Raw genomic sequence first — 24,731 nt, 5'->3', positions numbered from 1 at the left:
ATCGCTGATTGGCCGGCTGCTTGCGGGGATCGCGGATTGGTCGGCTGGGTGCGGGGATCGCTGATTGGCCGGCTGATTGCGGGGATCGCTGATTGGTCGGCTGGGCGCACTGGTCGCTGATTGGCCGGCGCTTCGATGAGGACATCGCGGATTGGCCGGCACCACCCGCTGCGTCACCGGCCTGTGAGCAACGGCCATTGGCTGCCGGCGGCCGTGCGCGTTGACGATTGGCCGCCCAGGTCGGGCCTCTCCGATTGGTGCACGACTGACCCCACGCCCCCCCCCCCCCCCCGTGATGTCCGCGGATTGGTCCGTTCACGAGGGGTCGCCACGTTCATTGGGTGAGGCAGAGAACGGGGCGTGGCCTGGCCTGAAGCGGGAGCGCAGTTCAGGCGCCTGGACAGCCGGGGGTTAGAGGCAGAGTGGAGCCGACACTGAGGCGCTGAGACGGTGAGGAACAGGCGGCTGGACGGCCGTTGGCCTTCAGATTCAAATAGAAAAGCTGGCGCGTTCGATAACCCGGGAAACCGTTCCCAGCGGCGCGGGAAACCTCGTCAGAGGCAGCGCTCAACCAACCCCGCCCCCTCCCGGCGTGACTCCGCCCCCTCCCTTCCGCCGTGACCCCGCCCGCTCCCGCCGTGACGTCCACCCTCTGCCCCACCTCCCGCCGTGACTCCGCCCCTCCCTCCCGCCGTAACCCCGCCCCCTTCCTCCCGCCGTAACCCCGCCCCCTTCCTCCCGCCGTAACCCCGCCCCCTTCCTCCCGCCGTGACACCGCCCCCTTCCTCCCGCCGTGACACCGCCCCCTTCCTCCCGCCGTGACTCCGCCCCCTCCCTCCCGCCGTGACTCCGCGCCCTCCCGCCGTGACTCCGCCCCCCTCCCTCCCGCCGTGACTCCGCCCCCCTCCCTCCCGCCGTGACTCCGCCCCCTCCCTCCCGCCGTGACTCCGCCCCCTCCCTCCCGCCGTGACTCCGCCCCCTCCCTCCCGCCGTGACTCCGCCCCCTCCCTCCCGCCGTGACTCCGCCCCCACCCTCCCGCCGTGACCCCGCCCCCTCCCTCCCGCCGTGACTCCGCGCCCTCCCGCCGTGACTCCGCCAACCCCTCCCGGCGTGACTCCGCCCCCTCCCTCCCGCCGGGACCCCGCCCCCTCCCTCCCGCCGTGACCCCGCCCCCTCCCTCCCGCCGTGACCCCGCCCCCACCCTCCCGCCGTGACCCCGCCCCCACCCTCCCGCCGTGACTCCGCCCCCTCCCGCCGTGACGTCCACCCTCTGCCCCACCTCCCGCCGTAACTCCGCCCCCTCCCGCCGTGACATCTCACCCTCCACCCAACGTCCTCCCCCTCCCCCCACCGTCCTCCCCCTCCCCCTCCCCCACCCCCCACCGTCCTCCCCCTCCCCCTCCCCCCACCGTCCTCCCCCTCCCCCCACCGTCCTCCCCCTCCCCCTCCCCCCACCGTCCTCCCCCTCCCCCTCCCCCCCTCCCCCCACCGTCCTCCCCCTCCCCCCACCGTCCTCCCCCTCCCCCCACCGTCCTCCCCCTCCCCCCACCGTCCTCCCCCTCCCCCTCCCCCCACCGTCCTCCCCCTCCCCCCACCGTCCTCCCCCTCCCCCCACCGTCCTCCCCTTCCCCCTCCCCCCACCGTCCTCCCCCTCCCCCCACCGTCCTCCCCCTCCCCCTCCCCCCACCGTCCACCCCTCCCCCTCCCCCCACCGTCCTCCCCCTCCCCCCACCGTCCTCCCCCTCCCCCTCCCCCACCGTCCTCCCCCTCCCCCCACCGTCCTCCCCCTCCCCCTCCCCCCACCGTCCTCCCCCTCCCCCCACCGTCCTCCCCCTCCCCCTCCCCCCACCGTCCACCCCTCCCCCTCCCCCCACCGTCCTCCCCCTCCCCCTCCCCCTCCCCCCACCGTCCTCCCCCTCCCCCTCCCCCCACCGTCCTCCCCCTCCCCCCACCGTCCTCCCCCTCCCCCCACCGTCCTCCCCCTCCCCCCACCGTCCTCCCCCTCCCCCTCCCCCTCCCCCCACCGTCCACCCCCTCCCCCCACCGTCCTCCCCCTCCCCCTCCCCCTCCCCCCACCGTCCTCCCCCTCCCCCTCCCCCTCCCCCACCGTCCTCCCCCTCCCCCTCCCCCCACCGTCCTCCCCCTCCCCCTCCCCCCACCGTCCTCCCCCTCCCCCTCCCCCCACCGTCCTCCCCCTCCCCCTCCCCCTCCCCCACCGTCCTCTCCCTCCCCCACCGTCCTCCCCTCCCCCTCCCCCCACCGTCCTCCCCCTCCCCCTCCCCCACCGTCCTCCCCCTCCCCCTCCCCCTCCCCCCACCGTCCTCCCCCTCCCCCTCCCCCCACCGTCCTCCCCCTCCCCCCACCGTCCTCCCCCCTCCCCCCACCGTCCTCCCCTCCCCCTCCCCCCACCGTCCTCCCCCTCCCCCTCCCCCACCGTCCTCTCCCTCCCCCCACCGTCCTCCCCTCCCCCTCCCCCCACCGTCCTCCCCCTCCCCCTCCCCCTCCCCCACCGTCCTCCCCCTCCCCCCACCGTCCTCCCCCTCCCCCTCCCCCACCCCCCACCGTCCTCCCCTCCCCCTCCCCCTCCCCCCACCGTCCTCCCCCTCCCCCTCCCCCTCCCCCACCGTCCTCTCCCTCCCCCACCGTCCTCTCCCTCCCCCCACCGTCCTCCCCCTCCCCCCACCGTCCTCCCCCTCCCCCCACCGTCCTCCCCCTCCCCCCACCGTCCTCCCCCTCCCCCCACCGTCCTCCCCCTCCCCTCCCCCCACCGTCCTCCCCCTCCCCCTCCCCCCACCGTCCTCCCCCTCCCCCCACCGTCCTCCCCCTCCCCCCACCGTCCTCCCCCTCCCCCCACCGTCCTCCCCCTCCCCCCACCGTCCTCCCCCTCCCCCTCCCCCTCCCCCCACCGTCCTCCCCCTCCCCCCACCGTCCTCCCCCTCCCCCCACCGTCCTCCCCCTCCCCTCCCCCCACCGTCCTCCCCCTCCCCCCACCGTCCTCCCCTCCCCTCCCCCCACCGTCCTCGTCCTCCCCCTCCCCCTCCCCCCACCCCCTCCCCCCACCGTCCTCCCCTCCCCCTCCCCCCACCGTCCTCCCTTCCCCCCACCGTCCTCCCCCTCCCCATCCCCCCACCGTCCTCCCCCTCCCCCTCCCCCCACCGTCCTCCCCCTCCCCCCACCGTCCTCCCCCTCCCCCTCCCCCCACCGTCCTCCCCCTCCCCCTCCCCCCACCGTCCTCCCCCTCCCCCCTCCCCCCACCGTCCTCCCCCTCCCCCCACCGTCCTCCCCTCCCCCTCCCCCCACCGTCCTCCCCCCTCCCCCCACCGTCCTCCCCCTCCCCCCACCGTCCTCCCCCTCCCCCTCCCCCTCCCCCCACCGTCCTCCCACCACCGTCCTCCCCCTCCCCCTCCCCCTCCCCCCACCGTCCTCCCCCTCCCCCCACCGTCCTCCCCCTCCCCCCACCGTCCTCCCCCTCCCCCTCCCCCCACCGTCGTCCTCCCCCTCCCCCCACCGTCCTCCCCCTCCCCCTCCCCCCACCGTCCTCCCCCTCCCCCCACCGTCCTCCCCTCCCCTCCCCCCACCGTCCTCCCCCTCCCCTCCCCCCACCGTCCTCCCCCTCCCCTCCCCCCACCGTCCTCCCCCTCCCCCTCCCCCCACCGTCCTCCCCCTCCCCCCACCGTCCTCCCCTCCCCTCCCCCCACCATCCTCCCCCTCCCCCCACCGTCCTCCCCCTCCCCTCCCCCCACCGTCCTCCCCCTCCCCCCACCGTCCTCCCCCTCCCCTCCCCCCACCGTCCTCCCCCTCCCCCCACCGTCCTCCCCCTCCCCCCACCGTCCTCCCCCTCCCCTCCCCCCACCGTCCTCCCCCTCCCCCCACCGTCCTCCCCCTCCCCTCCCCCCACCGTCCTCCCCCTCCCCTCCCCCCACCGTCCTCCCCTCCCCTCCCCCCACCATCCTCCCCCTCCCCCCACCGTCCTCCCCCTCCCCCCACCGTCCTCCCCCTCCCCCCACCGTCCTCCCCCTCCCCCCACCGTCCTCCCCCCTCCCCTCCCCCCACCGTCCTCCCCCTCCCCTCCCCCCACCGTCCTCCCCCTCCCCGCACCGTCCTCCCCCTCCCCCCACCGTCCTCCCCCTCCCCCCACCGTCCTCCCCCTCCCCCCACCGTCCTCCCCCTCCCCCCACCGTCCTCCCCCTCCCCTCCCCCCACCGTCCTCCCCCTCCCCTCCCCCCACCGTCCTCCCCCTCCCCTCCCCCCACCGTCCTCCCCCTCCCCTCCCCCCACCGTCCTCCCCCTCCCCCCACCGTCCTCCCCCTCCTCCTCCCCCCACCGTCCTCCCCCTCCCCCCACCGTCCTCCCCCTCCCCCCACCGTCCTCCCCCTCCCCCCACCGTCCTCCCCCTCCCCCTCCCCCCACCGTCCTCCCCCTCCCCCTCCCCCCACCGTCCTCCCCCTCCCCCTCCCCCCACCGTCCTCCCCCTCCCCCCACCGTCCTCCCCCTCCCCCCACCGTCCTCCCCCTCCCCCTCCCCCCACCGTCCTCCCCCTCCCCCTCCCCCCACCGTCCTCCCCCTCCCCCCACCGTCCTCCCCTCCCCTCCCCCCACCGTCCTCCCCCTCCCCCTCCCCCCACCGTCATCCCCCTCCCCCCACCGTCCTCCCCCTCCCCCCACCGTCCTCCCCTCCCCTCCCCCCACCGTCCTCCCCTCCCCTCCCCCCACCGTCCTCCCCTCCCCTCCCCCCACCGTCCTCCCCTCCCCTCCCCCCACCGTCCTCCCCCTCCCCCCACCGTCCTCCCCCTCCCCCCACCGTCCTCCCCCTCCCCCCACCGTCCTCCCCCTCCCCCCACCGTCCTCCCCCTCCCCCACCGTCCTCCCCCTCCCCCCACCGTCCTCCCCCTCCCCCTCCCCCCACCGTCCTCTCCCCTCCCCCCACCGTCCTCCCCCCTCCCCCCACCGTCCTCCCCCTCCCCCTCCCCCCACCGTCCTCCCCCTCCCCCCACCGTCCTCCCCCTCCCCCTCCCCCCACCGTCCTCCCCCTCCCCCTTCCCCCACCGTCCTCCCCCTCCCCTCCCCCTCCCCCCACCGTTCTCCCCTCCCCTCCCCCCACCGTCCTCCCCCTCCCCCCACCGCCTCCCCTCCCCTCCCCCACCGCCTCCCCTCCCCCCACCGTCCTCCCCCTCCCCTCCCCCCACCGTCCTCCCCCTCCCCTCCCCCCACCGTCCTCCCTCCCTCCCCCCACCGTCCTCCCCCTCCCCTCCCCCCACCGTCCGTCCCCTCCCCCCACCAGTCTCCCCCCTCCCCCCCACCGCCTCCCCTCCCCCACCGCCTCCCCTTCCCCCCACCGTCCTCCCCCTCCCCATCCCCCCACCATCCTCCCCTCCCCCTCCCCCCACCGTCCTCCCCCTCCCCATCCCCCCACCATCCTCCCCTCCCCCTCCCCCCACCGTCCTCCCCCTCCCCATCCCCCCACCGTCCTCCCCATCCCCCCACCGTCCTCCCCATCCCCCCACCGTCCTCCCCCTCCCCCCACCGTCCTCCCCCTCCCCCCACCGTCCTCCCCCTCCCCCCACCGTCCTCCCCCTCCCCCCACCGTCCTCCCCCCTCCCCCCACCGTCCTCCCCCTCCCCCTCCCCCCACCGTCCTCCCCCTCCCCCCACCGTCCTCCCCCTCCCCCCACCGTCCTACCCTCCCCCTCCCCCCACCGTCCTCCCCCTCCCCCCACCGTCCTCCCCCTCCCCCTCCCCCCACCGTCCTCCCCCTCCCCCTCCCCCCACCGTCCTCCCCCTCCCCCCACCGTCCTCCCCTCCCCCTCCCCCACCGTCCTCCCCTCCCCTCCCCCCACCGTCCTCCCCCTCCCCCCACCGTCCTCCCCTCCCCCTCCCCCCACCGTCCTCCCCCTCCCCCTCCCCCCACCGTCCTCCCCCTCCCCCTCCCCCCACCGTCCTCCCCCTCCCCCTCCCCCCACCGTCCTCCCCCTCCCCCTCCCCCCACCGTCCTCCCCCTCCCCCCACCGTCCTCCCCCTCCCCCCACCGTCCTCCCCCTCCCCCCACCGTCCTCCCCTCCCCCCACCGTCCTCCCCTCCCCCTCCCCCCACCGTCCTCCCCCTCCCCCCACCGTCCTCCCCCTCCCCCTCCCCCCACCGTCCTCCCCCTCCCCCCATCGTCCTCCCCCTCCCCCTCCCCCCACCGTCCTCCCCCTCCCCCTCCCCCCACCGTCCTCCCCTCCCCTCCCCCCACCGTCCTCCCCCTCCCCCTCCCCCCACCGCCCTCCCCCCACCGTCCTCCCCCTCCCCCTCCACCCACCGTCCTCCCCCTCCCCCCACCGTCCTCCCCCTCCCCCCACCGTCCTCACCCTCCCCCCACCGTCCTCCCCCTCCCCCTCCCCCCACCGTCCTCCCCCTCCCCCCACCGTCCTCCCCCTCCCCCCACCGTCCTCCCCTCCCCTCCCCCCACCGTCCTCCCCCTCCCCCTCCCCCCACCGTCCTCCCCCTCCCCCTCCCCCCACCGTCCTCCCCCCCCCCACCGTCCTCCCCCTCCTCCTCCCCCCACCGTCCTCCCCCTCCCCCTCCCCCTCCCCCCACCGTCCTCCCCTCCCCTCCCCCCACCGTCCTCCCCCTCCCCCTCCCCCCACCGTCCTCCCCCTCCCCCTCCCCCCACCGTCCTCCCCCTCCCCCTCTCCCCACCGTCCTCCCCCTCCCCCCACCGTCCTCCCCCTCCCCCCACCGTCCTGTCCTCCCCTCCCCCCACCGTCCTCCCCTCCCCTCCCCCCACCATCCTCCCCCTCCCCCCACCGTCCTCCCCCTCCCCTCCCCCCACCGTCCTCCCCCTCCCCCCACCGTCCTCCCCCTCCCCCCACCGTCCTCCCCCTCCCCCCACCGTCCTCCCCTCCCCCCACCGTCCTCCCCCTCCCCCCACCGTCCTCCCCTCCCCCCACCGTCCTCCCCCTCCCCCCACCGTCCTCCCCCTCCCCTCCCCCCACCGTCCTCCCCCTCCCCCCACCGTCCTCCCCCTCCCCCCACCGTCCTCCCCCTCCCCCCACCGTCCTCCCCTCCCCCCACCGTCCTCCCCCTCCCCCCACCGTCCTCCCCTCCCCCCACCGTCCTCCCCCTCCCCCCACCGTCCTCCCCCTCCCCCCACCGTCCTACCCCTCCCCCTCCCCCCACCGTCCTCCCCCTCCCCCCACCGTCCTCCCCCTCCCCCTCCCCCCACCGTCCTCCCCCTCCCCCTCCCCCCACCGTCCTCCCCCTCCCCCCACCGTCCTCCCCTCCCCCTCCCCCCACCGTCCTCCCCTCCCCTCCCCCCACCGTCCTCCCCCTCCCCCCACCGTCCTCCCCTCCCCCTCCCCCCACCGTCCTCCCCCTCCCCCTCCCCCCACCGTCCTCCCCCTCCCCCTCCCCCCACCGTCCTCCCCCTCCCCCTCCCCCCACCGTCCTCCCCCTCCCCCTCCCCCCACCGTCCTCCCCCTCCCCCCACCGTCCTCCCCCTCCCCCCACCGTCCTCCCCCTCCCCCCACCGTCCTCCCCTCCCCCCACCGTCCTCCCCTCCCCCTCCCCCCACCGTCCTCCCCCTCCCCCCACCGTCCTCCCCCTCCCCCTCCCCCCACCGTCCTCCCCCTCCCCCCATCGTCCTCCCCCTCCCCCTCCCCCCACCGTCCTCCCCCTCCCCCTCCCCCCACCGTCCTCCCCTCCCCTCCCCCCACCGTCCTCCCCCTCCCCCTCCCCCACCGCCCTCCCCCCACCGTCCTCCCCCTCCCCCTCCACCCACCGTCCTCCCCCTCCCCCCACCGTCCTCCCCCTCCCCCCACCGTCCTCACCCTCCCCCCACCGTCCTCCCCCTCCCCCTCCCCCCACCGTCCTCCCCCTCCCCCCACCGTCCTCCCCCTCCCCCCACCGTCCTCCCCTCCCCTCCCCCCACCGTCCTCCCCCTCCCCCTCCCCCCACCGTCCTCCCCCTCCCCCCTCCCCCCACCGTCCTCCCCCCCCCCACCGTCCTCCCCCTCCTCCTCCCCCCACCGTCCTCCCCCTCCCCCTCCCCCTCCCCCCACCGTCCTCCCCTCCCCTCCCCCCACCGTCCTCCCCCTCCCCCTCCCCCCACCGTCCTCCCCCTCCCCCTCCCCCCACCGTCCTCCCCCTCCCCCTCTCCCCACCGTCCTCCCCCTCCCCCCACCGTCCTCCCCCTCCCCCCCCCACCTTCCTCCCCCTCCCCCCACCGTCCTCCCCCTCCCCTCCCCCCACCGTCCTCCCCCTCCCCCCACCGTCCTCCCCTCCCCTCCCCCCACCGTCCTCCCCCTCCCCCCACCGTCCTCCCCTCCCCCCACCGTCCTCCCCCTCCCCCCACCGTCCTCCCCCTCCCCCCACCGTCCTCCCCCTCCCCCCACCGTCCTCCCCTCCCCCCACCGTCCTCCCCTCCCCCACCGTCCTCCTCCCCTCCCCCCACCGTCCTCCCCCTCCCCCCACCGTCCTCCCCCTCCCCCCACCGTCCTCCCCCTCCCCCCACCGTCCTCCCCCTCCCCCCACCGTCCTCCCCCTCCCCCACCGTCCTCCCCCTCCCCCCACCGTCCTCCCCCTCCCCCCACCGTCCTCCCCCTCCCCCCACCGTCCTCCCCTCCCCCTCCCCCCACCGTCCTCCCCCTCCCCCTCCCCCTCCCCCCACCGTCCTCCCCCTCCCCTCCCCCCACCGTCCTCCCCCTCCCCCCACCGTCCTCCCCCTCCCCCCACCGTCCTCCCCCTCCCCCCACCGTCCTCCCCCTCCCCCCACCGTCCTCCCCCTCCCCCCACCGTCCTCCCCTCCCCTCCCCCCACCGTCCTCCCCTCCCCTCCCCCCACCGTCCTCCCCCTCCCCTCCCCCCACCGTCCTCCCCCTCCCCTCCCCCCACCGTCCTCCCCTCCCCCCACCGTCCCTCCCCCGTCCTCCCCCTCCCCCACCGTCCTCCCCCTCCCCCCACCGTCCTCCCCTCTCCCCCCACCGTCCTCCCCCCTCCCCTCCCCCCACCGTCCTCCCCCTCCCCTCCCCCCACCGTCCTCCCCCTCCCCCCACCGTCCTCCCCCTCCCCCCACCGTCCTCCCCCTCCCCCCACCGTCCTCCCCCTCCCCCCACCGTCCTCCCCCTCCCCCCACCGTCCTCCCCCTCCCCCCACCGTCCCTCCCCCTCCCCCCACCGTCCTCCCCCTCCCCCCACCGTCCTCCCCCTCCCCCCACCGTCCTCCCCCTCCCCCCACCCCTCCCCCGTCCTCCCTCCCCCCACCGTCCTCCCCCTCCCCTCCCCCCACCGTCCTCCCCCTCCCCTCCCCCCACCGTCTCCCCCTCCCCCACCGTCCTCCCCCCTCCCCCCACCGTCCTCCCCCTCCCCCCACCGTCCTCCCCCTCCCCTCCCCCCACCGTCCTCCCCCTCCCCCCACCGTCCTCCCCCTCCTCCTCCCCCCACCGTCCTCCCCTCCCCCCACCGTCCTCCCCCTCCCCCCACCGTCCTCCCCTCCCCCCACCGTCCTCCCCCTCCCCCCTCCCCCCACCGTCCTCCCCCTCCCCCTCCCCCCACCGTCCTCCCCCTCCCCCTCCCCCCACCGTCCTCCCCCTCCCCCTCCCCCCACCGTCCTCCCCCTCCCCCCACCGTCCTCCCCCCTCCCCTCCCCCCACCGTCCTCCCCCTCCCCCCACCGTCCTCCCCCTCCCCCTCCCCCCACCGTCCTCCCCCTCCCCCCACCGTCCTCCCCCTCCCCTCCCCCCACCGTCCTCCCCCTCCCCTCCCCCCACCGTCCTCCCCCTCCCGCTCCCCCCACCGTCCTCCCCCTCCCCCCACCGTCCTCCCTCCCCTCCCCCCACCGTCCTCCCCTCCCCTCCCCCCACCGTCCTCCCCTCCCCTCCCCCCACCGTCCTCCCCTCCCCTCCCCCCACCGTCCTCCCCTCCCCTCCCCCCACCGTCCTCCCCTTCCCCCCACCGTCCTCCCCCTCCCCCCACCGTCCTCCCCCTCCCCCCACCGTCCTCCCCCTCCCCCCACCGTCCTCCCCCTCCCCCCACCGTCCTCCCCCTCCCCCTCCCCCCACCGTCCTCCCCCTCCCCCTCCCCCCACCGTCCTCCCCCTCCCCCCACCGTCCTCCCCCTCCCCCCACCGTCCTCCCCCTCCCCCTTCCCCCACCGTCCTCCCCCTCCCCCTCCCCCTCCCCCCACCGTTCTCCCCCTCCCCCTCCCCCCACCGTCCTCCCCCTCCCCCCACCGTCGTCCCCCTCCCCCCACCGTCCTCCCCCTCCCCCCACCGTCCTCCCCCTCCCCCCACCGTCCTCCCCCTCCCCCCACCGTCCTCCCCCTCCCCCTCCCCCACCGTCCTCCCCCCACCGTCCTCCCCCTCCCCCCACCGTCCTCCCCCCACCGTCCTCCCCCTCCCCCTCCCCCCACCGTCCTCCCCCTCCCCCCACCGTCCTCCCCCTCCCCCTCCCCCCCACCGTCCTCCCCCTCCCCCCACCGTCCTCCCCCTCCCCTTCCCCCCACCGTCCTCCCCCTCCCCCTCCCCCCCACCGTCCTCCCCCTCCCCCCCACCGTCCTCCCCCTCCCCCCACCGTCCTCCCCCTCCCCCCACCGTCCTCCCCCCACCGTCCTCCCCCCCTCCCCCCACCGTCCTCCCCCCTCCCCCCACCGTCCTCCCCCCTCCCCCCACCGTCCTCCCCCTCCCCACAAACGTCCTCCCCCCTCCCTCCCCCCCACCGTCCTCCCCTCTTCCCCCCCCCCCCCCCCCCCACCCCTTTCCCCGTCCGGTTGATCCCCCACCCCTCGCGTCCACCCCTTTCCCCACGGTTCGAATTTACGATCTGACCTCTCTCTCTCTCTCTCTCTCTCTCTCCCTCCCTCCCTCCCTGGTTTTGTTTCCGCTCAGTCCGATCCCGGCGATGATTTCCCTCACCTTGTTCCCTCCGCCCAGCACCGACGGCCGCGTCACCCTGTACGAGCTCAACAACGAGCTGGTGACCGGCCCCCACAGTGAAGCGGACGTGCAGGCTTTCCACCACCAGGTAAGGGCGCCCATCACTGGGCTACATACAGAGTAATCTGGGTGCCGCTCAGTGGGACTAGCGGGATAACATTTCGGCACAGACTAGAGGGGCCGAATGGCCTGTTTTCTGTGCTGTAGTGGTCTACGGTCCTAAACCTCTCTCCCTCCTTACCGTCCGGTTAGGGGACCATTAACCTTTAAAGGCAAATCCCAATTCCCGATGAGAGGATCGACTGAACCACCTCACAAACCTCCGTGTTTTCCACAAAAAAAAAACCCACCACAAATTTTCTGGTTTTAGAGCGAATTAAACAAAATAAACTTCTAACTTGACGCTAGAGGCTGTAACTACCTCTGTTAATGCTCTCAGCCTTACTCCCCCCCCCCACCACCAAACCTTTTCCTTGCAAGACGCACCAATCAGTCTTCAAGCTATTTTCTTCCATTGGGAAAACCCGTCAGTGTGCCACAGCTCCCTGGAATTCACTCGAATTCCCCTCCGCCCCTCTCAGAGGTGAGACCTGCATTTACCGCCTCCTGACCGTGGATGCCTCGGTCCCTTGTTCTTGGCTGCCTTCTCAGTACCTCCAACGGGGGAGGCGGTGGCGTTGTGATATTGTCACTGGACTAGTATCCCAGAGACCCAGGAGAATGTTCTGGGGACCCGGGTTCGAAACCCACGACGACAAATGGTGGAATTTGAATTCAGTAAAAATCTGGAACTAAAAGTCTGATGATGACCATGAAACCATTGCCGATTGTTGTAAAAACCCATCTGGTTCACTAAGGTCCTTCAGGGAAGGAAATCTGCCCTCCTTACCTGGCCTGGTCCTATATGTGACTCCAACCCGCAGCAATGTGGTTGACTCTCAAAAATGCTCTGTGAGCGAGGGCAATTAGGGGTGGGCAATAAACGCTGGCCTAGCTAGCGACACCCACATCCCATGAACAAATAATATATATAAAAAAAATTCTACTGATTGCTCTCTTTTACCACAAGCCTCTGTGAGGACCACTGCAGATTCTTCCACTGGCTTCAAAACTCGGCAAATCTTCCAAATTCCGTCTTCTCACAGAAGTCAAACTGAGATTAAAAGCCCCCTGTGCAGACCTCACTAACTGTCCTTTGCTTTGGCTATCCTGTCTGGGCGAGAGGATAGATGCACACAGCTGGCCAAGGGCACTGATCACTCTTTTGTTTCCCCAGGTTCTCCGGTTACCTCCCGTAGCCATCCAGAAGGACTGTCTGAAACAACACAGCCGGTCCGAGTACTGCACCAAGGCAGCTTTCATACACCACTGCGAGTCCGTCTGGAAACGCAGCGCCAATGCCTGGTGAGTGCCCCAAGGGCAGGGCCGTTCCTCCTGCCCACCCTCGGCTGTGTTCCCTGAGGCTCAGCTGAGGGCATTACTGAGCACGAGGTTTCACCATTAGGGAGCATAACTTTGCCTTTCAGCAGTAGGATGAGTGGAAGCGGCTGGTTTGGGAAGTTGAAGCACTAACTTTTTGTTCCAATCCTTCACGGGGATGTGTAGGGGGGGTCTCTGGGCTGGGCCCCGCATTTATTGCCCATCCCTAATTGCCCCCTTGAGAAGGTGGGGGGTGAGCCACTGCCTTGAGCTGCTGCTTTCCCCCGTGTGTGGTGTAGGTACACCCACGGCGCTGTTAGGGAGGGAGTTCCAGGATTTTGTCCCCATGTGTGGTGTAGGTACACCCATGGCACTGTTAGGGAGGGAGTTCCAGGATTTTGTCCGTGTGGTGTAGGTACACTCACGGCGCTGTTAGGGAGGGAGTTCCAGGATCTTGTCTCGTGTGTGGTGCAGATACACCCACGGCGCTGTTAGGGAGGGACTTCCAGGATTTTGTCCGTGTGTGTGGTGTAGGTACACCCACGGCGCTGTTAGGGAGGGAGTTCCAGGATTTTGTCCGTGTGTGTGGTGTAGGTACACCCACGGCGCTGTTAGGGAGGGAGTTCCAGGATTTTGTCCGTGTGTGTGGTGTAGGTACACCCACGGCGCTGTTAGGGAGGGAGTTCCAGGATTTTGTCCGTGTGTGTGGTGTAGGTACACCCACGGCGCTGTTAGGGAGGGAGTTCCAGGATTTTGTCCGTGTGTGTGGTGTAGGTACACCCACGGTGCTTTTAGGGAGGGAGTTCCAAGATTTTGTCCGTGTGTGTGGTGTAGGTACACCTACGGCGCTGTTAGGGAGGGAGTTCCAGGATTTTGACCCGTGTGGTGTAGGTACACCCACGGTGCTGTTAGGGAGGGAGTTCCAGGATTTTGTCCCGTGTGGTGTAGGTACACCCACGGCGCTGTTAGGGAGGGAGTTCCAGGATTTTGTCCCGTGTGGTGTAGGTACACCCACGGCGCTGTTAGGGAGGGAGTTCCAGGATTTTGTCCCGTGTGGTGTAGGTACACCCACGGCGCTGTTAGGGAGGGAGTTCCAGGATTTTGTCCCGTGTGGTGTAGGTACACCCACGGCGCTGTTAGGGAGGGAGTTCCAGGATTTTGTCCCTGTGGTGTAGGTACACCCACGGCGCTGTTAGGGAGGGAGTTCCAGGATTTTGTCCCCGTGTGTGGTGTAGGTACACCCACGGCGCTGTTAGGGAGGGAGTTCCAGGATTTTGTCCGTGTGGTGTAGGTACACCCACGGTGCTGTTAGGGAGGGCGTTCCAGGAGTTTGTCCGTGTGGTGTAGGTACACCCACAGCGCTGTTAGGGAGGGAGTTCCAGGATTTTGTCCCGTGTGTGGTGTAGGTACACCCACGGCGCTGTTAGGGAGGGAGTTCCAGGATTTTGTCCCGTGTGTGGTGTAGGTACACCCACGGTGCTGTTAGGGAGGGAGTTCCAGGATTTTGTCCCCGTGTGTGGTGTAGGTACACCCACGGCGCTGTTAGGGAGGGAGTTCCAGGATTTTGTCCCCGTGTGTGGTGTAGGTACACCCACGGCGCTGTTAGGGAGGGAGTTCCAGGATTTTGTCCCGTGTGGTGTAGGTACACCCACGGCACTGTTAGGGAGGGAGTTCCAGGATTTTGTCCGTGTGGTGTAGGTACACCCACGGCGCTGTTAGGGAGGGTCTTCCAGGATTTTGACCCCAGCGACAGTGAAGGAACGGCCGATATATTCCCAAGTCGGGATGGTGAGTGGCTCGGGAGGAGAACTTGCAGCTGGTGGTGTTCCCCGTGTGTCTGCTGCCCTCGTCCTTCTAGACGGTAGAGGTGGTGGGTTTGGGCGGCGCTGTCGAAGGAGCCTTGGCAAGTTGCTGCAGTGCATCTTGTAGATGGTACACATACTGCTGCCCCTGTGCGTCGGTGGTGGTGGTGGAGGGAGTGAATGTTTGTGGATGGGGTGCCCCATCGAGCGGGGGCTGCTTTGTCCTGGACGGGGTCGAGCTTCTCGAGTGTTGTGGGTGATTGAAATTCCAGGCGGTAGTTGTCGTGTTCGTATAGTAAGATCAGATGCTGAAAGCAGGCCTTGCTAGAGACGAGGTACCTTCGTAAGTTGGGGGAGGGGGGGGGGGTCACGTTAATTATTCATGTAATTCAGGCCAGAGGGAGGCTGAAAGCAAAGGATTGACAAGAGAAGATCCTAAAGTCTCCAGATAATTTTCAAATCAAAGGACAAGCCCAGGAATGGGAGGCAATTAGTTTGGATTTCTAACTAGGACATCCCCAGCTGTGCCAAGTTGCCATGGAAATAGACTCGGGGAGACAGTATTTTGTTTTGGGTTGCTGCGTGTCTTATACTCACCGGCGCAGTTAGTCAGCTCGAGAGGAAGGGGGGTCTCTGCCAGGATCCAAACTACCTTTGCACAGGAGCGCCGGAGAGAGAGAGAGAGAGATGCAGTGGTTTTCATTGGGGTTCGCCCCCGCGAGGCAGGACTCTGTGCTCTAGGGGCTGTTCCCAGGGGACGTGCACCGAGACACACACCAAGTCTGGCCAGAGGGCCGTCGTTTCAGTGGAAGGGGCTCTTTGGTGCGCCCGAAACTTGCTGGTTCTTCCAGTGCAGAGAGTTGCCCCCCCCAACCGGGTGTTGAGGGCTTGGACAATCGAAGGTCCAGGGTTACCTGCTGAGTATATTGTAAACATCAAGAGTATTCGCAGTTGTATTATGAGGAAACTCGGTGAAACGTGCAGAACGGTTCAATTTTATTCCAATTTCTGTCATTTTTCAATTGGAGTTTTTTTTGGGGATGTAATTTTACACCTTTTATGAATAAGTATATTTTTCTGTGGTGGGGGTTGAGGGGGGGGGGAGGGAAGAGGAAAGAAAAGTATCTTTCAGCAGCCGGAACCGAGAGTGTAGAGGCTGTCAGGAATGAGGGGTGTTCCTGAGCTGGAGCCAGGCAGCTGGAGCTGCACGTGGGAAGTACGGGGGACGTGTCAACCCAACCGCATGAGGAAGGGATATTGTCAGGTCTGCCTAGTGAGGGCAATGGAGAAAATCTGCAGTGGAATCCGCACGGAGAGAGGGAGAGAGAGAGGGAGAGATCTTGAAGCCTAAGTTCCAGACTGAAAAACTGAGGAGAATTGAAGTGAATTCCTGAGAGCTGTGGCACACCCTGGTTTGGACTCAGGAGAAGTGAAGGAAGCCCTGGTGGGAATGAAACAGAACAGGGGGTGTCCAGACGAGATTCTCGGGTTTGGATAGGGGGGAATCGTGAAGCAGCTTTAAGTGAGTAATATTTCCTTTGTTTAACTCTTGTACAGTAAAGCTTCTTCTGTTAATAACATGGCAAAATTCTTTCAGTTAATAACTGGGAGTTGGAATTTCTCTTCTTAAAGGTTTATTGTTTCCTTGAGATCATAACCATGACCGGGGACAGGGGCTACAGAACGAGTGGCACCCTCCTTTCATGTCCGTGTATCTTTCATTTCAGGCATGAAGCGGGACTCGCTGGCTTGCTCTGCGAGATTACAAAGTCTGTCGATGAAGGTAACGGGGCTGAGTGGGGAAAGGTCACATGGGGCCCTGGATTCACTCCTTGTCCAGAAGATGCTGCACCAACAGTGCGGCTCTCCCTCAGCGCTGACCCTCCCACAGTGCGGCGCTCCCTCAGCACTGACCCTCCGACAGTGCGGCTTTCCCTCAGCACTGACCCTCCGACAGTGCGGCACTCCCTCAGCACTGACCCTCCGACAGTGCGGCGCTCCCTCAGCACTGACCCTCCGACAGTGCGGCTCTCCCTCAGCACTGACCCTCCGACAGTGCGGCGCTCCCTCAGCACTGACCCTCCCACAGTGCGGCGCTCCCTCAGCACTGACCCTCCGACAGTGCGGCTCTCCCTCAGCACTGACCCTCCCACAGTGCGGCGCTCCCTCAGCACTGACCCTCCGACAGTGCGGCTCTCCCTCAGCGCTGACCCTCCCACAGTGCGGCGCTCCCTCAGCACTGACCCTCTGACAGTGCGGCGCTCCCTCAGCACTGACCCTCCCACAGTGCGGTGCTCCCTCAGCGCTGACCCTCCCACAGTGCAGCTCTCCCTCAACACTGACCCTCCCACAGTGTGGCGCTCCCTCAGCACTGACCCTCTGACAGTGCGGCGCTCCCTCAGCACTGACCCTCTGACAGTGCGGCTCTCCCTCAGCACTGACCCTCCCACAGCGCGGCTCTCCCTCAGCACTGACCCTCCCACAGTGCGGCGCTCCCTCAGCGCTGACTGTCCGACAGTGCGGCACTCCCTCAGCGCTGACCCTCCGACAGTGCGGCTCTCCCTCAGTACTGACCCTCCGACAGTGCGGCTCTCCCTCAGCACTGACCCTCCGACAGTGCGGCTCTCCCTCAGCGCTGACCCTCCGACAGTGCGGCTCTCCCTCAGCGCTGACCCTCCGACAGTGCGGCTCTCCCAAAGCACTGACCCTCCGACAGTGCGGCTCTCCCAAAGCACTGACCCTCCGATAGCGCGGCACTCCCTCAGCGCTGACCCTCCGACAGTGCGGCTCTCCCTCAGCGCTGACCCTCCCACAGTGCGGCGATCCCTCAGCGCTGACCCTCCGACAGTGCAGTGCGCGCTTAGTCCCTCTTTCAGTTGGAGTTTAGATTTGACCCAGTAAACTTTCTTTCCTGCCGCTGTAATGTTCCAGCTCACTTGCTCAAACTGAGCAGTGTTATTCAGGCCCCTTTGCTCCTGACCTGCACTAGGTCGTGTCTGTGTTCGCTCGGTGTGGGAGTCTCTTGTTGACCCCATGTCTGTGTTCGCTCGGTGTGGGAGTCTCTTGTTGACCCCGTGTCTGTGTTCGCTTGGAGTGGGAGACTCTTGTTGACCCTCTGTCTGTGTTCGCTCGGTGACAGAGATTCTTGTTGACCCCGTGTCTGTGCTCGCTCGGTGTGGGAGTCTCTTGTTGACCCCATGTCTGTGTTCGCTCGGTGTGGGAGTCTCTTGTTGACCCCGTGTCTGTGTTCGCTTGGAGTGGGAGACTCTTGTTGACCCTCTGTCTGTGTTCGCTCGGTGACAGAGATTCTTGTTGACCCCGTGTCTGTGCTCGCTCGGTGTGGGAGTCTCTTGTTGACCCCGTGTCTGTGTTCGCTCGGTGTGGGAGTCTCTTGTTGACCCTCTGTCTGTGTTCGCTCGGTGTGGGAGTCTCTGGTTGACCCCATGTCTGTGTTCGCTCGGTGTGGGGGTCTCTGGTTGACCCTCTGTCTGTGTTTACTTGCAGCCCCGCGCTGGTTGAGGACAATCTCTGCTTTTGCCTTGACGATTTGCCACTGGGCTGCTTCACTACATGGCTCCCTGTCTCCACACCTCACTGTAAGTATCAGCTTCATTTCTACACCTATACCCTCCATAGCCTTACAGACGGGTTTAGGTCACACACACCCTGCACTCCCCACTGAGCCTGTCACCCAGGAACAGGAGGAGGCCATTCAGCCCCTCGAGCCTGTTACACAGCAACAGGAGGAGGCCATTCAGCCCCTCGAGCCTGTTACACAGGAACAGGAGGAGGCCATTCAGCCCCTCAAGCCTGTTACCCAGGAACAGGAGGAGGCCATTCAGCCCCTCGAGACTGTTACACAGGGACATTCAGTCCCGCTCGAGCCGTTCCTTAACCCTTAATCCAGTGGACGCCCCCCCCCCCACACCCCAACCGACACACCCCACTCACACCCCCACCCCTCCCACACCCCCCAACCCAACCCCCACCCACCCCCCCACTACATCCCAACCAACACCCCCCCACCCAGAGCCACACCCCCCCAACCCAACCCCCACCCACCCCCCCACACCCCCCCACCACATCCCAACCGACAGCCACCCCACCCAGACCCACACCCCGAACCCAACCACCACCCACCCCCCCCCACACCCCCCCACCACATCCCAACCGACACCCCCCCACCCAGACCCCCCACACCCTCCACCACACCCACAGCCCCACCCCCCCACCCACACCCCAACCCATACCCCTTCACCCCCACCCACACCTCCACCCACACCCAAACACCCCCACCCAATCCCCCACCCACATCTCCACCCTCACCCACAGCCCCCAAACCCTCAACCCACACCCAAACACCCTACCCAATCCCCCACCCACACCCCCAACCCACACCGCACCCCCCACCCATCCATACCCCCCCACCCCCACCCACACCTCCACCCTCACCCACACCTCCACCCACACCCAAACACCCCCACCCAATCCCCCACCCACACCCCCAAACCACACCCACAGCCCCACCCCCCCACCCATACCCCCCACCCCCACCCACACCTCCACCCTCACCCACACCTCCACCCACACCCAAACACCCCCACCCAATCCCCCCCACCCCCACCCACACCTCCACCCTCACCCACAGCCCCCAAACCCTCAACCCACACCCAAAAACCCTACCCAATCCCTCACCCACACCCCCAACCCACACCCACAGCCCCAGCCCCCCACCCATACCCCCCACCCACACCTCCACCCTCACCCACAGCCCCCAAACCCTCAACCCACACCCAAAAACCCTACCCAATCCCCCACCCACACCCCCAACCCACACCCACAGCCCCACCCACACCCAAACACCCTACCCAATCCCCCACCCACACCCCCAACCCACACCGCACCCCCCACCCATCCATACCCCCCCACCCCCACCCACACCTCCACCCACACCCAAACACCCCCACCCAATCCCCCACCCACACCCCCAACCCACTCCGCACCCCCCACCCACCCATACCCCCCCCACCCCCACCCCCACCCACACCTCCACCCTCACCCACACCTCCACCCACACCCAAACACCCCCACCCAATCCCCCCCATCCCCACCCACACCTCCACCCTCACCCACACCTCCACCCACACCCAAACACCCCCACCCAATCCCCCACCCACACCCCCAAACCACACCCACAGCCCCACCCCCCCACCCATACCCCCCACCCCCACCCACACCTCCACCCTCACCCACAGCCCCCAAACCCTCAACCCACATCCAAACACCCTACCCAATCCCCCACCCACACCCCCAACCCACACCCACAGCCCCAGCCCCCCACCCATACCCCCCACCCACACCTCCACCCTCACCCACAGCCCCCAAACCCTCAACCCACACCCAAAAACCCTACCCAATCCCCCACCCACACCCCCAACCCACACCCACAGCACCACCCCCCCACCCACTCCCCCACCCCCCCCCACACCACCCCCCCCCACACCCACCCCCACACCCCCCCACACCCCCACACCCCCCACCCCCCCTCCAACCCCCACACCCCCCACCCACACCCCCCACCCACACCCCCACCCACACCCCACAGCCCCAACCCCCCACCCTCACCCCCCACCCACACCTCCCCCCCCCAACCTCCCACCCACACCTCCCCACCCACACCCCCCACCCACACCCCCACCCACACCCCCCACCCACACCCCCCACCCACACCCCCCACACCCCCACCCCCCACACCCCAACCCCCCACACCCCCACCCCCCACCCACACCCCACAGCCCCAACCCCCCACCCACACCCCCCACCCACACCCCCCACCCACACCCCCCACCCACACCCCCCACCCACACCCCCCACCCACACCCCCCACCCACACCCCCCACCAACAAACCCACACCCCCCCCTACACCCCACCCCACACCCACCCCCACACCCCCCACACCCCCCCTCCAACCCCCACACCCCCCACCCACACCCCCCACCCACACCCCCCACCCACACCCCCCACCCACACCCCCCCACCCACACCCCCCCACCCAATCCCCCACCCAATCCCCCACCCACACCCCCAACCCACACCCACAGCCCCAGCCCCCCACCCATACCCCCCACCCCCACCCACACCTCCACCCTCACCCACAGCCCCCAAACCCTCAACCCACACCCAAAAACCCTACCCAATCCCCCACCCACACCCCCAACCCACACCCACAGCACCACCCCCCCCACCCACACCCCCCACCCACACCTCCACCCTCACCCACAGCCCCCAAACCCTCAACCCACACCCAAACACCCTACCCAATCCCCCACCCACACCCCCAACCCACACCCACAGCACCACCCCCCCACCCACACCCCCCACACCCTCCACCCCACCCACTCCCCCACCCCCCCCAGACCACCCCCCCCACACCCACCCCCACACCCCCCCACACCCCCACCCCCCACACCCCCCCTCCAACCCCCACACCCCCCAACCACACCCCACAGCCCCAACCCCCCACCCACACCCCCCACCCAGACCCCCCACCCACACCCCCCACACCCCCACACCCCCACCCACACCCCCCACCCACACCCCACAGCCCCAACCCCCCACCCACACCCCCCACCCACACCCCCCACCCAGACCCCCCACCCACACCCCCCACACCCCCACCCCCCACCCACACCCCCCACCCACACCCCACAGCCCCAACCCCCCACCCACACCCCCCACCCACACCCCCCACCCACACCCCCCACCCACACCCCCCACCCACACCCCCCACCCACACCCCCCACCCACACCCCCCACCCCCCCCAACACCCCACCCCACACCCACCCCCACACCCCCCACCCACACCCCCACCCACACCCCCCACCCACACCCCCCACCCACACCCCCCACCCACACCCCCCACCCACACCCCCCACCCACACCCACAGCACCACCCCCCCACCCACTCCCCCACCCCCCCCAGACCACCCCCCCCACACCCACCCCCACACCCCCCCACACCCCCACCCCCCACACCCCCACCCACACCCCACAGCCCCAACCCCCCACCCACACCCCCCACCCACACCCCCCACCCACACCCCCCACCCACACCTCCCCACCCACACCCCCCACACACACACCCCCACACACACACCCCCACACCCACACCCCCCACCCACACCCCCCACCCACACCCCCCACCCACACCCCCCACACACACACCCCCACACCCACACCCCCCACCCACACCCCCCACCCACACCCCCACCCACACCCCCACCCACACCCCCACCCACACCCCCCACCCACACCCCCACCCACTCCACCACCCACACCCCCATTCCACTCCCCCACCCACACCCCCACCCACACCCCCACCCCCACCCACACCCCCACCCACACCCCCACCCACACCCCCACCCGCACCCCCACCCACACCCCCACCCGCACCCCCACCCACACCCCCACCCACACCCCCACCCACACCCCCCACCAACAAACCCACACCCCCCACCCACACCCCCCACTCTCACCCCCCCCACACCCCCCACCCACACCCCCCCCACCCACCCCCCCCACCCACACCCCCCACCCACACCCCCCCCACCCACACCCCCCACCCACACCCCCCACCCACACCCCCCACCCACACCCCCACCCACACCCCACCCACACCCCCCACCCACACCCCCCACCCACACCCCCACCCACACCCCACCCACACCCCCCACCAACAAACCCACACCCCCCACCCACACCCCACACCCCCACCCACACCCCCACCCACACCCCCACCCACACCCCCCACCCACACCCCCCACCCACACCCCCACCCACACTCCCCACCAACAAACCACACCCCCCACCCACACCCCACACCCCCACCCACACCCCCACCCACACCCCCACCCACACCCCCCACCCACACCCCCCACCCACACCCCCCACCCACACCCCCCACCCCCCCAACACCCACCCCACACCCAACCCCACAGCCCCCCACACCCCCCCTCCAACCCCCACACCCCCCACCCACACCCCCACCCACACCCCCCACCAACAAACCCCCACCCCCCCCACACCTCCCCCACCCACACCCCCTACCCACACCCCCCACACACACACCCCCCCCAACACCCCCCACCACACCCACCCCACGCACACCTGCCCAACCCACCCACACCACACCCACACCCCACCACACCCCCCACACACACCCCCCCCACACCCCCCACACCCCGACTCATACCCCCAACACCCATCTCACCCCCACCCAGCCTCCACACGCCCCCATCCATCCACACCCACAACCCAACCCCTCACACCCACACATATCCTCACCCACACACCCAGAACCCCATCCCCACCCCCCAACCGCATGTCCACCCCCCAGCTGACCACTCTCTCCACCGACCCTCTGGAGTCCCAGAATCCTCTTTAAAGCCGTCCGCTGAAATTCCCACCGAGGGTCGCTGGGTCAGAGAACACAAGCTCCAGCCTGTGCGACTGCCTCTTACCTGAGCGTGAGGGCCTGTGGGGTGGTGGGGGTGGGGTGGGGGGGTTGGGGTGGGTGGGGAGTGCTGCAGGGTGTGTGTCGGGGGGGGGAGTGCTGCAGGGTGTGGGGGTGGAAGTGCTGCGGGGTGTGGGGGTGGAAGTGCTGCGGGGTGTGGGGGTGGAAGTGCTGCGGGGTGTGTGGGGGGGGAGTGCTGCGGGGTGTGTGTGTGTGGGGGGGGAGTGCTGCGGGGTGTGTGTGTGTGGGGGGGTGGAGTGCTGCAGGGTGTGTGTGTTGGGGGGGGAGTGCTGTGGGGGGTGGGGAGTGCTGCGGGGTGTGTGTGTGTGTGGGGGGGGAGTTCTGTGGTGAGTGTGTGTGTGGGGGGGAGTTCTGCGAGGAGTGTGTGTGTGGGGGGGAGTGCTGCGGGGTGTGTGTGTGTGCGTGGTGGGGAGTGCTGCGGGGTGTGTGTCGTGGGGGGGGAGTGCTGCGGGGTGTGTGTTGGGGTGTGAGTGCTGCGGGGTGTGTGTGTGTGTAGGGGGGGAGTGCTGCGGGGTGTGTGTGGGGGGGGAGTGCTGCGGGGTGTGTGTGGGGGGGGAGTGCTGCGGGGTGTGTGTGGGGGGGAGTGCTGCGGGGTGTGTGTGGGGGGGAGTGCTGCGGGGTGTGTGTGTGTGTGTGGTGGGGAGTGCTGCGGGGTGTGTGTCGTGGGGGGGGAGTGCTGCGGGGTGTGTGTTGGGGTGTGAGTGCTGCGGGGTGTGTGTGTGTGTAGGGGGGGAGTGCTGCGGGGTGTGTGTGGGGGGGGAGTGCTGCGGGGTGTGTGTGGGGGGGAGTGCTGCGGGGTGTGTGTGTGTGTGTGGTGGGGAGTGCTGCGGGGTGTGTGTCGTGGGGGGGGAGTGCTGCGGGGTGTGTGTTGGGGTGTGAGTGCTGCGGGGTGTGTGTGTGTGTAGGGGGGGAGTGCTGCGGGGTGTGTGTGGGGGGGGAGTGCTGCGGGGTGTGTGTGGGGGGGAGTGCTGCGGGGTGTGTGTGTGTGTGTGGTGGGGAGTGCTGCGGGGTGTGTGTGTGTGGGGGGGGAGTGCTGCAGGGTGTGTGTGTGTGGGGGGGTGGAGTGCTGCAGGGTGTGTGTGTTGGGGGGGGAGTGATGTGGGGGGTGGGGAGTGCTGCGGGGTGTGTGTGTGTGTGGTGGGGGAGTGCTGCGGGGTGTGTGGTGGGGGGAGTTCTGCGGGGTGTGTGTGTGAGGTGGGGGGGGAGTGCTGCGGGGTGTGTGTGTGTGTAGGGGGGGAGTGCTGCGGGGTGTGTGTGGGGGGGGAGTGCTGCGGGGTGTGTGTGGGGGGGAGTGCTGCGGGGTGTGTGTGTGTGGTGGGGAGTGCTGCGGGGTGTGTGTGTGTGGGGGGGGAGTGCTGCAGGGTGTGTGTCTGTGGGGGGGTGGAGTGCTGCGGGGTGTGTGTGTGTGTGGGGGGGTGGAGTGCTGCAGGGTGTGTGTGTTGGGGGGGGAGTGCTGTGGGGGGTGGGGAGTGCTGCGGGGTGTGTGTGTGTGTGGTGGGGGAGTGCTGCGGGGTGTGTGGTGGGGGTGGGGAGTGCTGCGGGGTGTGTGTGTGTGTGGTGGGGGGGAGTGCTGCGGGGTGTGTGTGTGTGGGGGTGAGTGCAGCGGGGGGTGTGTGTGCTGGGGTGGGGAGTGCGGCGGGGGGTGTGTGTGGGGGAGGGAGTGCTGCGGGGGATGTGTGTGGGGCGGGGGGACTGCTGCGGGGTGTGTGTGGGGGGGTGGGGAGTGCTGCAGGGGGTGTGTGTGGGGGGGGGGAATGCTGCGGGGTGTGTGTGGGGGGGTGGGGAGTGCTGCGGGGGGGGTGTGTGGTGGGGGGGGAGTGCTGCAGGGGGTGTGTGTGTGTGTGGGGTGGGGGGGGAGTGCTGCGGGGGGTGTGTGTGTGTGTGGTGGGGGGAGTGCTGCGGCGTGTGTGTGGGGGTCCTGCGGCGTGGGTTGTCCTGTGGTGTGGGTGCAGCGCGATGGCCAGTCACAGGGGCCTGTGGATTACCGCTAATCTTTCTTCTTTTTCTCTAACCCTTACAGCTCAGCACTGAGGCTCTGCTGTCCGAATACTCCCAGGCGACAAACTGGTGA

The 24,731-nt window shown here is 69.9% G+C and overlaps 1 protein-coding gene across 1 annotated transcript; it reads left to right on the top strand.

Moving 5' to 3' along the window:
* The first annotated feature begins 318 nt into the window (after positions 1 to 318).
* Positions 319 to 24,731, top strand: LOC121275103 (aladin-like). The gene is made up of 6 exons (XM_041182514.1): positions 319 to 450; positions 10,857 to 10,992; positions 12,181 to 12,308; positions 15,853 to 15,908; positions 17,630 to 17,721; positions 24,681 to 24,731. The coding sequence occupies exons 2-6, from the start codon at positions 10,870 to 10,872 to the stop codon at positions 24,729 to 24,731; spliced, it is 450 nt and encodes a 149-aa protein (XP_041038448.1). The 5' UTR covers positions 319 to 450; positions 10,857 to 10,869.

This window comes from Carcharodon carcharias (assembly GCF_017639515.1).
Source record: "Carcharodon carcharias isolate sCarCar2 chromosome X unlocalized genomic scaffold, sCarCar2.pri SUPER_X_unloc_6, whole genome shotgun sequence".
Classification (NCBI taxonomy): domain Eukaryota; kingdom Metazoa; phylum Chordata; class Chondrichthyes; order Lamniformes; family Lamnidae; genus Carcharodon; species Carcharodon carcharias.
Note: the sequence above shows the minus strand (reverse complement) of the source record. Positions and strands in the feature narration are given on the sequence as shown.